This window comes from Hetaerina americana, unplaced genomic scaffold (assembly GCF_022747635.1).
Source record: "Hetaerina americana unplaced genomic scaffold, ioHetAmer1.1.p SCAF_2, whole genome shotgun sequence".
Classification (NCBI taxonomy): domain Eukaryota; kingdom Metazoa; phylum Arthropoda; class Insecta; order Odonata; family Calopterygidae; genus Hetaerina; species Hetaerina americana.
The window spans coordinates 80619939-80634764 of record NW_027286763.1 but is presented as its reverse complement, the minus strand read 5'-3'; the positions used below and the strand labels follow the sequence as shown (position 1 = coordinate 80634764).

Below are 14826 nucleotides of genomic sequence, written 5' to 3'. Positions count from 1 at the left end.
AAACGTGACAGGGGTTTCATGACAATAGGGATTCAAATTTTTCCACCCAAAAGGCTCTTATTTTAAGTTGAAATATTTTATGTAAAAATAAATCCACTTGCGGCAAAAAGGCGAATATTTCCCAGTCTTCATGGAACAATTTGTCCATATAATACGATGCTGTTGTAGGTGACGATCACGTCGAACGTCATGCGATGCTGTAAGGGGAGCAAATAGAAATTTTCTGAGCTTGATAGAGAATCTTTGGAGAAAATTATTCACGATTAAATGAAATGATTGAATAATATTTTAGAGCGAGTGGATTGACGACGGAAGTTTGATCAATGTTATTCGTAACCTAAGTTATACACCTATTTGATGATGCAACCATAATGATAATGCCAGACAAAAACAGACGCTGGGGGGCGGTTTTTCTTTTTGAATAATAGATGGCAGAAACAACCTACGGAGTACCCACTAAAACCTTGTATCCTGTTCCGTTAAAACTTGTACTTCCTGCATTCCTGGTTGGGTGTATTGCTGGTTACAAATGCAGACATAGGAAACCCCAGTCAGATCTGGTATTTTACATCTCTGTCTCTTCACGCCTGAATTTATATTTCTGAATATATCTATTTCAATCCTTTCATTCCCGGACTATTCTTGTAATGTTTCAAGTCTCGTTTTCTCCCACATCACGGTGTTCAACTAACTAACGGTCCTCAAAATATCTCTGATGAAACAACCCCTTTTTCTTTTGAGCGTTTTAATGGGGAAATCCCTCCACTTATTATTTATGCTAGTCCGCTGAGCGCCGTATGCCCGTCGAAAACCCAACAATCATATTTGGCAAGCCATCCGACTCTCAAAGAAACCAAACTCCGCATTCTCAAGTACTTCAGCAGAAACTCGTGCCCAAATTGAAACTCGCCCAACGGACTTTTTCTAGGAGATGGAAGCACCACCCATCAAATTGATCAGACAAGTTTCTAATATCCATCTTAAATCTTTCTTCACTGAAGGACTCTTATCTGGTTGATCGCTTCTGAAACTAAAAATTCAACACCTATACTGACAGGTGGGTAGCGTGCCCTATGACTAAAACGCCCTTCTTTTGAACCGAAAGGCAGAAATAGGTGCCGAGACCTTTGTAAACATGTTGGTTTGTCTCGGAGGGAAGTGCGAAATGGCCTCTCATACGTGTATGGACATCTAAACTCAAAACACCATCCCTAATACTTAGTTTCACAGGAGCCCGTCGCCTAATCGAATTCCTGAGAAAGCACTTCTGTTCTCACTTTCACAGCGTCAAAGTGCGAAGATGCGTCTCTTTTAAAGACTCTTGCTGCAATACGGACGAAACGTTGACTACGCGCGCGCAATAACTCGAAATCTACGTATATCAGAATTAACGAACCGCAACGGCCACCTACGGGTCATGTCTCAGAGTACCCTATAAAGCTTCGCTGGAATCTTATTTTATCGTGGTTTAGACATACAATTTTGAGCTAGCATTTTTTTTGTTCGATCGCCTACGGCATTTTGAACCGCGTTTTGAAGGGTACACACGAGGAGATATTGGAAAATAGCATTTCCCCTCGACCATCACCTTCGGGCGTCGGGCCATAGTATTTACCTACGTTCCAGCGGAACTCATCTCATAAAAAAATAAATATTTAGTTTGATTGACGGGCTTCCTTATCCTTCCGGTCATTCAGAGAAGAATGTACGTTTCTCAAATTTCAATCCGCAAAACTCTGCCCTCTGGTTTCTTACCATATCAAACTCCGGGTGTTTTTGCACCGCTAGTTCCGCAGGTTTGCGTACGGTCATGTATTTTGCCCCGGGAAAGGTCAAGCTCCCCGAGGAATTCCCGGTCGTCTTTTAAAAAAACCTGCAGCATGTTTCCTTTCCTCGCAAGCATGCGCATATTATGTATATCAATTCGAGCATCTTCACGTGCAGCAAGGAGAGTGGTTTCCTTCCACTTGTTGCTCCGCGGGAGAAACGTTCCCAGTCGTTGGCCTCGGTGAGGATCGTGAGCCGACGGTACCCCGACACTCTTTTTTTTTTTTTTTTTAAGTTTTGGAAACCCCCTCGTCGACTCCTGGCATTTACTGGAGTGAAGCCGCCTCGGGAACGACGAACGCCACTCGGCCCCACAAAGATTTCCCACCCTCTCCTCCCGCTCACACACCCCGAAGATCCGATTTTTGCCAGCACGGGCGCTCACGACTAGGTTCCGACGTTCCCCGACGCAGAAATGCCTTTAACTACCCTAAAAAAACCTTGTCTTCTATCTCGCGGATCCCGTCCTCATTTTTTTATACGTCTGAGACGCCTTTTTTTTTAAGACTATGGCCGGGTGTGGGAGAAGTCTGCGGCCACCCGGACGATCGCATTGGGTGGGTGGGTTGCGTAATCAGGCGGCGATCTTGATAATGATTTCGTATTTTCGGGTTGCCGCCGCCACCGCGAACGCGTGCGGTGGTTCTCACGGCTCCGCTAGTTCGTTTAGCTGCGCGGCTCGCGAGCATTTTGCTCTTCATAATCGACGCGATCGGCTCTCCACGAAGATTTCAACGAAACAACCCAATCCGAGGGAATTTATTACGACGAGCCGTTAGAATTCTAACATTAGCCTGACGCAACGACGTTTATCCCGTGGCAAATATCGCAATTGCTAACAGTGTTGTGGTTGTGGGAAGTACCATCTATGTCAACACGTGGAAAATTGTGTGTTGGCAAGTCCCAACGGAGGCGTGACATTATGATAATGTTATAATGCCTTCGAGTGACGTCGATGCAGTCGTGGCGTGAGCACAAATATGCGATGGAAATTTTACAGAATATAGCCAATATAATTGCAAATGCTTATTAGAATTTTTTTTCATATTTTACTTCGTTTGAGACCTTGCAAACTCTTAAACGATGGCGTGGAAGCCCCCTCCTACGTTATAATTAATGCACATTGCTACATTATATATGGCGAACAAGGTCACGCGCCTTCATAATTTTCTAGGTGATCAAGTTTTGACACGTTTGGTGCCCTGAGATAGTACATACAAGTCCACGATAATGCAAATTCATGTTCCAGATGCTTTCTTTTTCGCCAATTTTGACGATCTTGTGGATGTAGAAGAGGGAAGTGAACGTATTATCCTCCTGTTTCCTTGACTGTTTTGGCGTCCATGTTTGTATTTTCATGACCGCCTCACGAATGCGATCGGTCCTTTTGGCAGGAGTAGAATGCCTTAACAATGCTTTCCCGGAAATACTCGGAAGTTTGTCGCAGGGTTTATTTACGACTTCGCCAACAGGCGAAACCGCAATGCGACTGGGCGTACATTTGATTTTTACTACCGTGAGAATTCTTTTTGATTTTTATCTGACCGAGGTGAGCAAGGACTCTCAAGGAGTTCACAGAGAGGTCCGGTTGCGTCATCGAGCGCATGACGGGGGCGAGGTGGACTCGAGGATTCTCGCTTTCCCCACGTGGCGGTGAAGTGGATTAAAGATTTGCTCTTCGCTTCGTAGTTGAAAGATTTAAGCGAAAGTGTTCTATACTTTTACAATTTCAGATAAGGGTACTGAATCCGGAATTTACCGTGGTATACCGACATTGGCGAAGACCATCAACCTTGAAGGGCGGGCGGTTGATCAGCGTAAGGGATATCGGGAATGGAAATAATATCTCAAAAATTGTTCAGCTCTGTGAAGCCTTGCATCTGTCCGGTGTCCCTATCCATATGTGTTCCTAGAGTGGTGACAGATGAGGGAGCCATGGAGGTTACAGAACGAATGTGAGTCAGTAATGTTTTTTTTGCAATAATTTCACAATCTTTGCCAAAGTGACAGGGATTTGTGCAGAATATCCATGTTTGCCAACTTTATTGGATCCACGATGAGTTTATCCATTTTCGTTTGCTTCTCGTTTGTTTTTTAATGGCTAAATCTCAACAGAAAGAAATATAATGTAAATTCTTTATAAATCTTAAAATCACTTATAGTATTCACTTTCTCTAAACCGAAGTTATTTTCTTACTGTCATTGAATGTTGCACGAACCCCCGTTACTATGTGCCCACTGGTGCTCGGGAAATAACTAAATGTAGATCGGGGTTGGACAACTTATGATCGGAAAAGGTTGATTTTTGTACTTTTAAAATAGATGTGATTTAACATAAAAACGCCCTCGTCCATTCAACTGCGGAGAATAAAAAATACAAATTATGTGGTAGAAATGCTAGCTAATTATTTTAATAATATAATAATATTTTCACGTTCTCTTCTACTATCTCGGTTGAAATAAACAGCCATCGATTAGTAAATATTTATCAACATGTTTGGTAAAAGCTGATGCTGATAAACGATTAACATGTGCCTATCGCAAATATAAACAAATGTATACACCACGCTCATCAAATATCAACAGTTCCGTTGTGAGTTTTTGGGGAAACATTAATATGAGGGGCTTAAATATCCCGTTATTCCGAGTTTCTCTTGGAAAGAGTGAAATTAAAGACCATCTCGACTGTCAGAATAAGATTTTCGTTGGTAACCAGAAAGACAGATATATCAACCAAACAAGCCGACATCAAAGTAGCCGCACGTCTATAATGCCCTGTTTATGTCTCTGTAAACCAATAAAATCATTACAAATGCACCTGTATTGCATTTTAAACTTCCAAAAAGGTTGAAAATAAGGAAAATTCGTACACGAACTTCAAATTTGAGGAAGTTTATTCGAAGAGAAAAATTAGGCAAAATTTCCTAGGTTAGGATCATTTATTGATTACTCAGATCAAAAGACACATTTAAAAAAATAGCGCTCTAAAATAAACATATAATATAATTTTTACCAGTAATGCGCGGGGAAAAAGATTATTAGTAAAAATAGTTTTACTAGTACCATGCAAATTAAAACTGATGTATCGAAAGAAATATGATTCATCAAAAATATGTAAGCACGGAGTTAAATGTATGTTATCAAGGAAATTTTTCTGAAAGCCAGAACCGCCATTCTTTCGGTGCAAAAATATTCACCCTTGGCTATTCATTGAACATAAATTACCTTAAAATTAGAAGACATACACGCAAAGTAAAAGGGGTGTTTTTCTACCGACTTTAAACGTCACTTAAATGCACGAATCTGCCTAATATAAGATTACAAATTACTGGTGGACATGATAGATCTTGAAAATCGGAAATAAAGTTATACCAAGAAGTTAAATATGAATGTTTATCTAGCTCATTGCAATTAGATAGAAGCTCTTGCAAATCTTGATGATACTAAGTATACCATGGTGCCTAAGCATCATCTCTCACTATGGAACAAATTATACTGCCTTCTAGTCTTTTTTATTTCTCTTGCGAAGGATTGGTAGCATAATTTATCATTAAATGCAGTTGTTAGTTGATGTTAATGTTAACTTATCGTGGGAGATAATTGACGATCGGATTTTGTGAAAGTAACTAACGGTATTTAAACTGAGTTTTGGTCTTAACCGGAGGTTAATGTTAAACTTCAGTTTGATTGGACGTGTAAAACCTGGCCTGAATGTGCGTTTCTTGATTTTCTTTGAGTATATGGGCGAGTTTGTCAGTTTTGAACTGTCTGCGAATACTATGCTATAAATAATAATGTTTAAAAGTTTGCGCAGCTGTTTCGCTTGTAGTTTGTCACCAACGAACGACTCGTTTTCAGGGAATTTAAATATGCTAATACGAGTGAACTGATGATAAAGGAGAACGGTACGCGCTATTTCAAACACTCGCCTCGCAATGCGGCCTACATTAATTTTTTCTCAACATCAGTAATGCAATCCTGTTCCCGAAAGGAAAAAAAAACAATACGGTTATGTGGAAAAATATGACCGAGGCGAAAATGAAAATTAGGCGGTTTTATTTTACGCAAGAGCAAATACGCCACTGGATCTCATTTCCTCAATCACAATGCTTTCCTTTTTTTTTGTGAGGACAGTTGAAAAACCGATACTAATGCTTACGTGTGTTGAAAACGATTTCCCGCTCCCATTTTCTTTGCTCCACTTTATAAATACGTAAATATATTTCCCGCGGTGGTAACTCGCCGGCCGACAGCCATTCCTCTCAAGTATTGGATTATAAAGCTTGGTTCGAAGCGGATTCAGCAACATATAAAATAGGTTCGTGTCTTTGTTTTCTTTTGAAAAGAATAAATAGAAAGCCGCACTTATAAAAAACTTATCAATTGACAATAGAAAAAAATTAAATTTGCCATTTCAACAATATTTTCAATTCACTCGGAGTGAAAATAAGAAACATTCATTCGATATTTATTAGCGACGTACTAGCCACAGCTTCTGATCATGAACAATGTAAATTTCTACTTTATAAAAACAATATCTTTGAAAAACATTTATCGCTAGAGTAATCATCCCGTTTAAGTACACTCAGATTTGTAGAAGATTTCCAAGGATTTTCATAACATTAATTTTCATGTACATGCTGTCTATCATTCATTCGTAATTCTTAATCAGGTCTCGGTAATAATCCAAAAACCAAAAAACCTATAAAATTGGGTCCAACTTTTTAATTGACTGAGAACTTTCCATCTACTGTGATATCTGGCTAACTGGCATTAGATACACCCACTACTGCTTTCAGATATCACAATGTTACGGTACGGTATTACCCTCCCCAAAGACTCCTTAAAAGTTGGAATGAAAAGTTATTGTTGAATCGATTCTTGAGATCTTTAGCTTAAAATAAAGTCCTGGAGTTGAACTTAATCTTCTTAATATCGCAATCCCGAACACTTAATGCCGTCTTTGCTAGGCTTATGGGAGCATTTTTACTCCTCTGCTTACTTCACTCATTTAACGCTCTACCAATTTATAGGAGTTATTAGACCGATTAGATTTCCACGCTAGTTCCTGAAAATAATTAATGGCGAAAAAATATTTAACAATCAACGGCAGTATCTTAGGCAGTGCATCACTTTTCATCATCCGTTGGTAGGTTTGATGGGTGAGGGTAGAAATCACATCGTACTGTGTCCTTCGTCGAGTGAAAGTGGTGATATATAGGGGGCCATACATCAGAGTATACGCCTAGGTCTCTTTCTCCGTGCCCCATATGTTTTTATAGGAATACTCTCACTTGAAAAATCACGCGACTACGGTGAAGTTGGGGCTGCCGAGAGGCGTCACCCGGATTTGAACTCGGGCCCTCCGGTCAGTGGCCGGACGAGATACCAACTTGATCACCACATCGCTTTAATCTTGCCCCCCTTGTCCTTTTAAATTCCCAAAGCTATCTTTAGTTATTTTCTTGCCTTTCCTCATTGCTTAATAGATACTTATCTTAAAAACAATTTCCAGCGCGACATTTTTTCGATAGGCTCTTCGATCAGGGATGAGTCTTGGGTTCGTTAAGTGTGATAGGCGGATTCCCTTCCACCCGATTCACTGCACTTACATCCGCCATTGGAGAAAACACGGCCACGGAACTGACGCAGCTCCCCTGCATTCCTGAGCGTGTGGAGGCGAAGGGGTGTGGAGGGCGGGAGGTGCAAAGCGGCTGCCCGCCTGCGCCTTGGCCATCGCCCCAGCGGTGGCGTGCCGGCCCTGGCCCACGTCCCCCGGCGACCGCCCACGCAAACGCGGAGGAGCCATTTCGCCACCACCCACTCACCTACCACCAGCTAGCCATACGGGAGCAGAGACCGACCCCTTCCCCTGGTCTTCCTGCGCACCCCCCACCCCCCTGCTACGCCCTCGCCTCGCCCACTCCCCTTCTCCTTTCCTCATCAAATGCCTCCACGTCCTCTCTCACTCCCTCGTGACCCCCGGGGGGAATGGGGATGGACGGCGATGCCATTAGTTCTCCTTACACACGCTCATCCCCTTGCCTCATCCTTACCCCCTTCCCTCCTCGGGGGCCGCCACGGGGGACATGGGGGTTGGGTGAGGGATGTGTGGTAGTGGGAAGGGGGGTCTCCCGCTGGCCAACGCCTTCGAGACGGCGTGCGCGCTCACTCGCATAGCGGTTGATTCGGACGCGCGCGACCCACGGAATTCCAATGACCTCGGAGCGGGTGACCCAAACGATCGCATTCGCCGTCTACCCCCTACTCCCACACTCCTTTCAAATATGAGGACTCTGCTGTCTCGAAATAAAGACGAGAATGAAAAAAATAAAAAATAAAACGGACTTTTCGGTTACCGTTGTCCACCGCAACAGTTGGAATGGGGAAGGATGAAGTTGGGAGAGGGAAGATAATTTTATTACCCGGCCAGTGCGTCCGATAATGTTCAGGCCTCAGGGCTTTCTCACCTCGCCTCTGTCCCGCGAGATGATTAAAGGGTTTTGACCGCGCCACGGAGGATTCGAAACGAAAATTAGGGTCCAGACCCTTTTCTCTCCGCGTGGGAGTCTTCGCTCTCGTTCACCCCGTCGGAGATCACAACCCTCGGCAAGGCTTTGATTTTGAAATTTTTCGAATAATAGGTCCTTCGTGGCTCAACACCATCTACGATATTTCACAGTTGGCCCCACGGGACCTGGAGATCGACGTTTACAGCCACATCACTCGCAGTTATATGGTACGTCGTGAAATGGGGATTCCGAGACATATATTTAAGACAGCATTGAATAGAAATATCACATTTTGGTAATTGAGTTGTTCAGTCTCTTTTCTGGTTTCATGAGACCAAGATAATTGGGAATATTTTTTCAAGGGACACAGTTCCATTGATTTCGATAATAAAAGTGAATTATGTGATGTTCCTGCGGAAGGAGTTCCCATGTTGAAAGTCATGGGTAATTTTGACGTATTTTAGAAGATCCCTTAGAATCCCCCAGTACTGAGGACTGACCGTTGACAAGGGCCTAAGACTTTTCAAACGTTTAAATCTAGCTTACGTTTATAGCTTACCCAGCTTTAACCGTTTAACGACGCAAGTACAACCTCTCCAGATCTTCGAGTGTAGAAAATATTTTCTACTTGATTTGTGTACTCTGCCCGGTTAAACAGGAAGAAGTATTTGAATCAAGATGAGTTGATTTTTGAGTTCATTGCGTTTTGGGAAATTCCGTAATAGATCCAGAAAAATATAGCTTTTCCTTGTTTACCCTAATATCGCTTTTGCCCTCTTAGATTTTTTACGAAGGAATACAGACCTTTATTTATAGAAAGAGTGAAAAAACAAAAGAAATGAAATGGGTGTTAAGCCACGGTTGAAACGAAAAGATTTCATCGCTCACGCGCAGACGATACCATCGGGCGTGTTTTTTTGGTGCGAGAAACGATCCTGCCAACGTGCCTGCTAACGATTCCTCGGAGAAACGCAATTTTTCCTTTCAATATGAATCCCATATAACTCGAGAGATCACTCACTCACTACGTCTTCTAGCAATGATCCGATCGCTCACGTAGCGTCGGAGAGTTCAACTTCCTTCGCTGGGGGCAATCCATCCGGGATTCGATCGCTCTTACGATTTAAACGAGGTAGTTACCCCCCCCCCCCCAACGATAAACGCAAGAGATTAGCGATGAAATCGCTCCGTGTAAATGAGACTTAGAGACTGGATTGGATTATGTGAAGTTTAGAATTAAAATGCGTATCACGCTCAAGGCGAATTATTTTTATACTCTGAAATTGTTGCATTGCAATGCACATTTAGCGAATGACTCCGTTGAAAGTTACTGTCGTGGCATCTCCCGCAGTTTCTTGGAATTCGTCGAAGTTTTAAAACTTTTGAGATTCAATGGGCTTCATTTTGAATTTTGAATAAAGGATAACTACGAAGCATACGCTACATTTAGACGTGGAAAATGAAAGATTTGAATCTGATCAATTTAAACGGATAAAAATTTTGGGGCTATACAGTTTGACGTGATTGCATTTACAAAGTATTTTAGCTCTTCCACATCCATTGAAACAATCTGTATCTTCCTAGTGCTCATTTAACGTGTCTACTAAGTGCATCCACCCCGGAACTCGCAATTAAGCCGATTCGAGTGCAAAAAAAACCAAAGTGCGCTACTGTACGGAAAGGGGTTCACCGCAAAAAACGACCGAACTCGGTTTGACGATGGGTGAGCAAAGGGAATAAAGAAACCTAGGAGGATCGAACTCCTGATCGTAAGGGAAAAAGGAACTCCCTTCCTGGCGCCCCGGTTATTCCTCCTACTCTGTGGGAGAAAGGGTTGGGGGAAGGGTTCAAGTGGAATCGGGAGGGAGGAATTGACTTGGGAACAGCGCGCAAGTGGGGAGAGTGGAGGGGGACCCTTTTTTCATTGACCAATCGCAAGGTTCCGAGAGAGACACTGAGGGAAACGTTCCCATGGCGAATGTTTTTGAGAGATCGCAATTCGGCCGCAAAAGAAAGGGAAAACTGGACTGTGAGCGCCCCGCCTCCCCCTCCCTTCTACATTTTCTTGTGGCAATGATCGCGTTGCGGAATCGGGCTTGAAAACTGGAGAGACGACAGCGCCACCACGGATGCGTGGGCCCCATTAGACCCACACACACACACACTCGCACACGTGCAACCACCGACACTTACTATACTTAGCGGAAATGGGGGATGGCGGGAAATTGAAAACCATCATTGGTCACTGGAAAGGAGCCCTTTAATTTCTGCTTTCCCTCTCTCCCTCCATCTCTCTGCCCACCGTTTCGAATTCGGTCGCGGCGACGCAGGTGATTTTCGCCTCGTTTCGCCTCATTCTCGAACCGAAAAAAAGCACATATTTCTCCAATTGATCTCTTTCTCCCCCGACCGCGACGTGAGCGGACGGAACTTGTCTTACCCTCCGGGCTCCACTTTACGCGCTCCAGGCGGGGGTGGAGCTGCGATCGGGAAACCGAGTATGACGCCCGACAGATGCCGTGGGCTACTGCGCACGGAACGCGGTGGGGGTACCTGCTCACAAAGAGCGAGCGACGCGAATTGGCAAATCCGTGTGCCGACTGCGAGAGCGAGCGTTTCGGCAATCCCGCTGCGCTCGTTCCTCGGAAGAACCGTTATTTCTCAATGATGGAAGGGGGGGGAAAGAGAGGGATTCAAGGGTTCACACAAAATTAAGGGATGTGATCGACGGGTTGAGGGGGAAATTCTCAGGCTACGGTATTGTGTAATCCACAATATGAACGCATGCATACTTATTATGTTCTATTGTTTTTCTCTCGATTAACAATTGGAAATAGTGTAATGGTTTCTCGACCATACGGCGAGTCAGGTGAATCAGGCCTTCATTGGCCGACACCCATCGGGTCACCTGGCTGTTTGAAAGGACGGATTCTGTTAATCCTTATAATTGATGTGCATTATATTTATAATCCGCTCTTGTTGAATTTTCGTAATCGTATATAAAGAGATAAACATTTTTTAATATCAAAATTGAAATTAATTCTGATGGATTTCAAAACCTTTTCAGTAGTCTGTCCAGCAAAGATTTTTGAATTAAACCAGAGGTTTTTTAGGGGCTTAACGCTCTACGAATTCTCTTTGTCCCATGTTCAAACAGTTAGCATGTACTATATGGTCTTGATTTTCGAGAAAATTATTATTTTTCCGTATCAGGGCACTCATCAGTTTCATATTCATACCTTGACACACATCAACATAATGTTTCGCGACAGAAACTTATTAACTGGGGGAAGAATAATTTTTTACTCGACAAATTCCCACGGCTGAATCATTTCATTATTTTTGAGAAAAATAAATTAGGTCAGTCACCTGTGAGAGCGTTCTTCTTGTGTATGACGTCTTTATGTAGATTACATGAGACATACGCATACGACATAGTTGTTACACATGTAAATTTCTTAAGAAAATTACAAATTATCGAGGAAATATAAAGAGCCTTGTTTATCTTTCGGATACATCGTAACCTATATTATAAATATCACCCGCAAAATAAATTGATTAAAATAGAATAGTTGTAAAAATGGTTTTCAAAACAAATCAATGGGAACATTTCCTCCAAATTAGCCAAACAGATCGTATTATATTAGGGAAGACATAATTTTGTTTCCCTATCTCTTATGAGGGTAAAAGGAAACTTAACATTTCCACAGTAAAATTGTAACAATTTTACTGTGGAAATGTTAAATATTTTTTTACCCTAATGATGAAGGAATTCCACAAAGTTAAACCTGAAACTGTTATGTTTCCCTATCTCTTATTTTCGATATCAGAAAAGGATTCATTCTATTTCCATTCAAATATTGTTCATAAAAACGTTTGAATACTAGTGACAAAAGGCCAATACTCATTAAATATTCAAAACTTAATGCTCGATCAACCTCATTTCCAGCTTGATGAAGGCAAATAGAGATGTCTGATTTTTTTCTAACTATCGATAACTTTTATCATATTTAAATCTCGCATAGTACCCAAGCATTTCTACCAAAACAATGCTTTTAATGCCTTCTCCACAGACGGAAAATATCAAAATATTCATTACCATCGATTTAAAGCGTAGAATCATAAAATTAACTAGATTTTAATACGGTGGCGTAGTCAAGACTCTTTAAAGATTTGACGAAGGGTAAGGAACTCACCACGCAGGCCATGAAAATTGAGTCACGGCTGTTGTACGTGACTGAAAGGATCGACGGACACGAGAGGGAGAGGTTGTTTATTGCAGTTGTTTCAACCTTTGAAAGCCCATTCAACCGCAGATTTCTTCTTTCAATATCAACTCATCAAAGCAAGTCGCTTTCCGAGAACCGAGAAACTTGAGTCGCTTTGGGTTACCATCGTTTCGTTCCAAACGGCGGCTCTAAATGAAGCAAAGCTACCTCAGACGCACCAAGATTCACCACGGCAGCCTGTCGTAAATTCTGTGTGACCGCCACAAAACAGATTGATTTCCACGCCGTTTTCTACCGATAATGTACCAAGTTGTTGGGAATTTTCCGCATTCCCGTTTTGTCTACGCACAACTTCTTCCTAAACCTCGAAACATTTTGTTCATTCCGGGGAAGGAGAAAATGAACCATCATACCATCATATTGTGGTTTAAGCTTTTTTCTTTCTTCGGAAAGTAAATTGGAAACGACGTTCAAACAGAAGATAACTAGGCATAGGAGATGGGAATTTTGTAACAAAATTCAAAGAAACTTAACCAAGTAAAAAAGATTGAACTGCATCTATGCTGAACTATCACAGCATACACTCAGGGAAGCGACGTGTAAAATCTTTGCCTTTACTTGGGAATGCCCCTCAACGGAATCATTCAAATATTTAAAGTAAAAACTACTGAAATAACCTGAGCGCGACTTCCTTTTATCTCTTTTTTCTTTACAGGATTCAAAAGCTTCGCTGAATGAAAAGGAGAAACACAGCAAAAGTATATTTATTACATTTTAACCGTTTCCAATATGTGGTATGCAATCAAACTTTCAGCGAACGTTATTTTGTAGCGGCGAGGACATTTTAATATTCACACTAAAGTTTCGAAAAGAAAAAAATAATGGTTCAATTAAATGTCGAGTTTTGCCAATACAAATATAAACCTAAATCTTAAGGTGGACTAATGAATAGATACATCTCATATGGCGGCGGAATATGCCTGCGTCACCTTTGCTCACGAGAAAATCTAATATCCCCCTGGCTCGCCGCTTCTACTGCCGCCCATGCTTACAAAAAGAGCCTCGTGGAAGTTAAACATTAATTGTGCACGTACTCAGAACGAAAAATGTTCGGCCATTGAGTTTCTTGACGACTGGGTCGATGAAGGAGTTTACACGCTCATTGTGGGACTTGAAGGCTGAGATAGGACGCGAAGGGCGAACACAAATGGAAGATGTTTGATAAGAGAGGGAAGAACGCAACTTATACTGAGCCCTTTTTTCACCATAGAACCCGTGCCTTTCAGTCTGGAGATTAGTACTGTACCACTGGAATAATTCGCCCCAGATGGTGAAATATGAAATGCAAAACTTTCCACGTATACAACCAGAGATCAATAATGGACCGTTTTGCGATAGATGCACGTATTATTAAATTCATGCAGTACATCCTAGGCAGTAGAATTAGAACCCTTTCCAGCCGTACACCACTGATTGTACTTTTCCACTCTTTTATCTTCCCTCCTCTTGCGAATTTTCAAAGAAAACTACGACCGACCTCCTACTGCACAACGAGGTGGGAGTCGTCAATGCATCAGAGCGGCCTTGCTATTACAAGTGTGAGGTTGGAGCGCTGTACTTCGCGCGGTGGGTACTCACTGGGCGGCATTCTGGCCTTCAGCATATCCAATGCCAGGACGTTGATGAGGAGGACCCAGACGGGACAGTCCAGGAGGCTGTTCGTTTCCGGGCGGACGAATGCGATGACCGAAACACACTGAAACTCAAGACGGCGGCGGTCGGGGTAGGCTCTCCTCAGCTCCCGACCCACGTTGGCTTCAAATTTTCTCATGTCGAAGAGCTGCGACGGAAGAGTGTGGAAGGAAATGTAATTAGGCGTTGTTTCACTGTTGCTGTTTGCGCTGTCAGGACTGTACTTAAGAAAGTCCCAAGTACTACATGGTTATGCAACCGAAAATACTTGAAGGTCAAGCTGGATTGCATACATGATTGGGGAGTGTTCCTTAATGATCAGTCCACCCCTAAGCGTCTAGTGCGAGGATCTATAAAGCCATGGAGGGGATTTGATGTGACTGAAACGCAATTAATATGCACAAAATGTGCGTCGGTGTTTGTATAGTAAATACAGGGAGGGACATTACATGACAATGTGGGCATTAGGGAGTAAGGAAAGGATACAATCACGTGTTATATAACATGCTATCATTAATTGGAATGTAGAATATTTCTTTTCTAAAATTATATTCCATCTGTGAGCA

General features: G+C 42.3%; 1 protein-coding gene across 2 annotated transcripts in view; it reads right to left on the bottom strand.

Annotated features, from left to right (window-relative positions):
- The window catches only part of LOC139688035 (uncharacterized), a 200873-nt gene that overhangs the window by 16484 nt on the left and 169563 nt on the right, over window positions 1-14826 (bottom strand). For both annotated transcript variants that reach the window (XM_071585440.1, XM_071585441.1), the window contains exon 6: window positions 14207-14408. In XM_071585440.1, the coding sequence (XP_071441541.1) occupies window positions 14207-14408 (202 nt within the window). The remainder of the gene's footprint in view (window positions 1-14206; window positions 14409-14826) is intronic.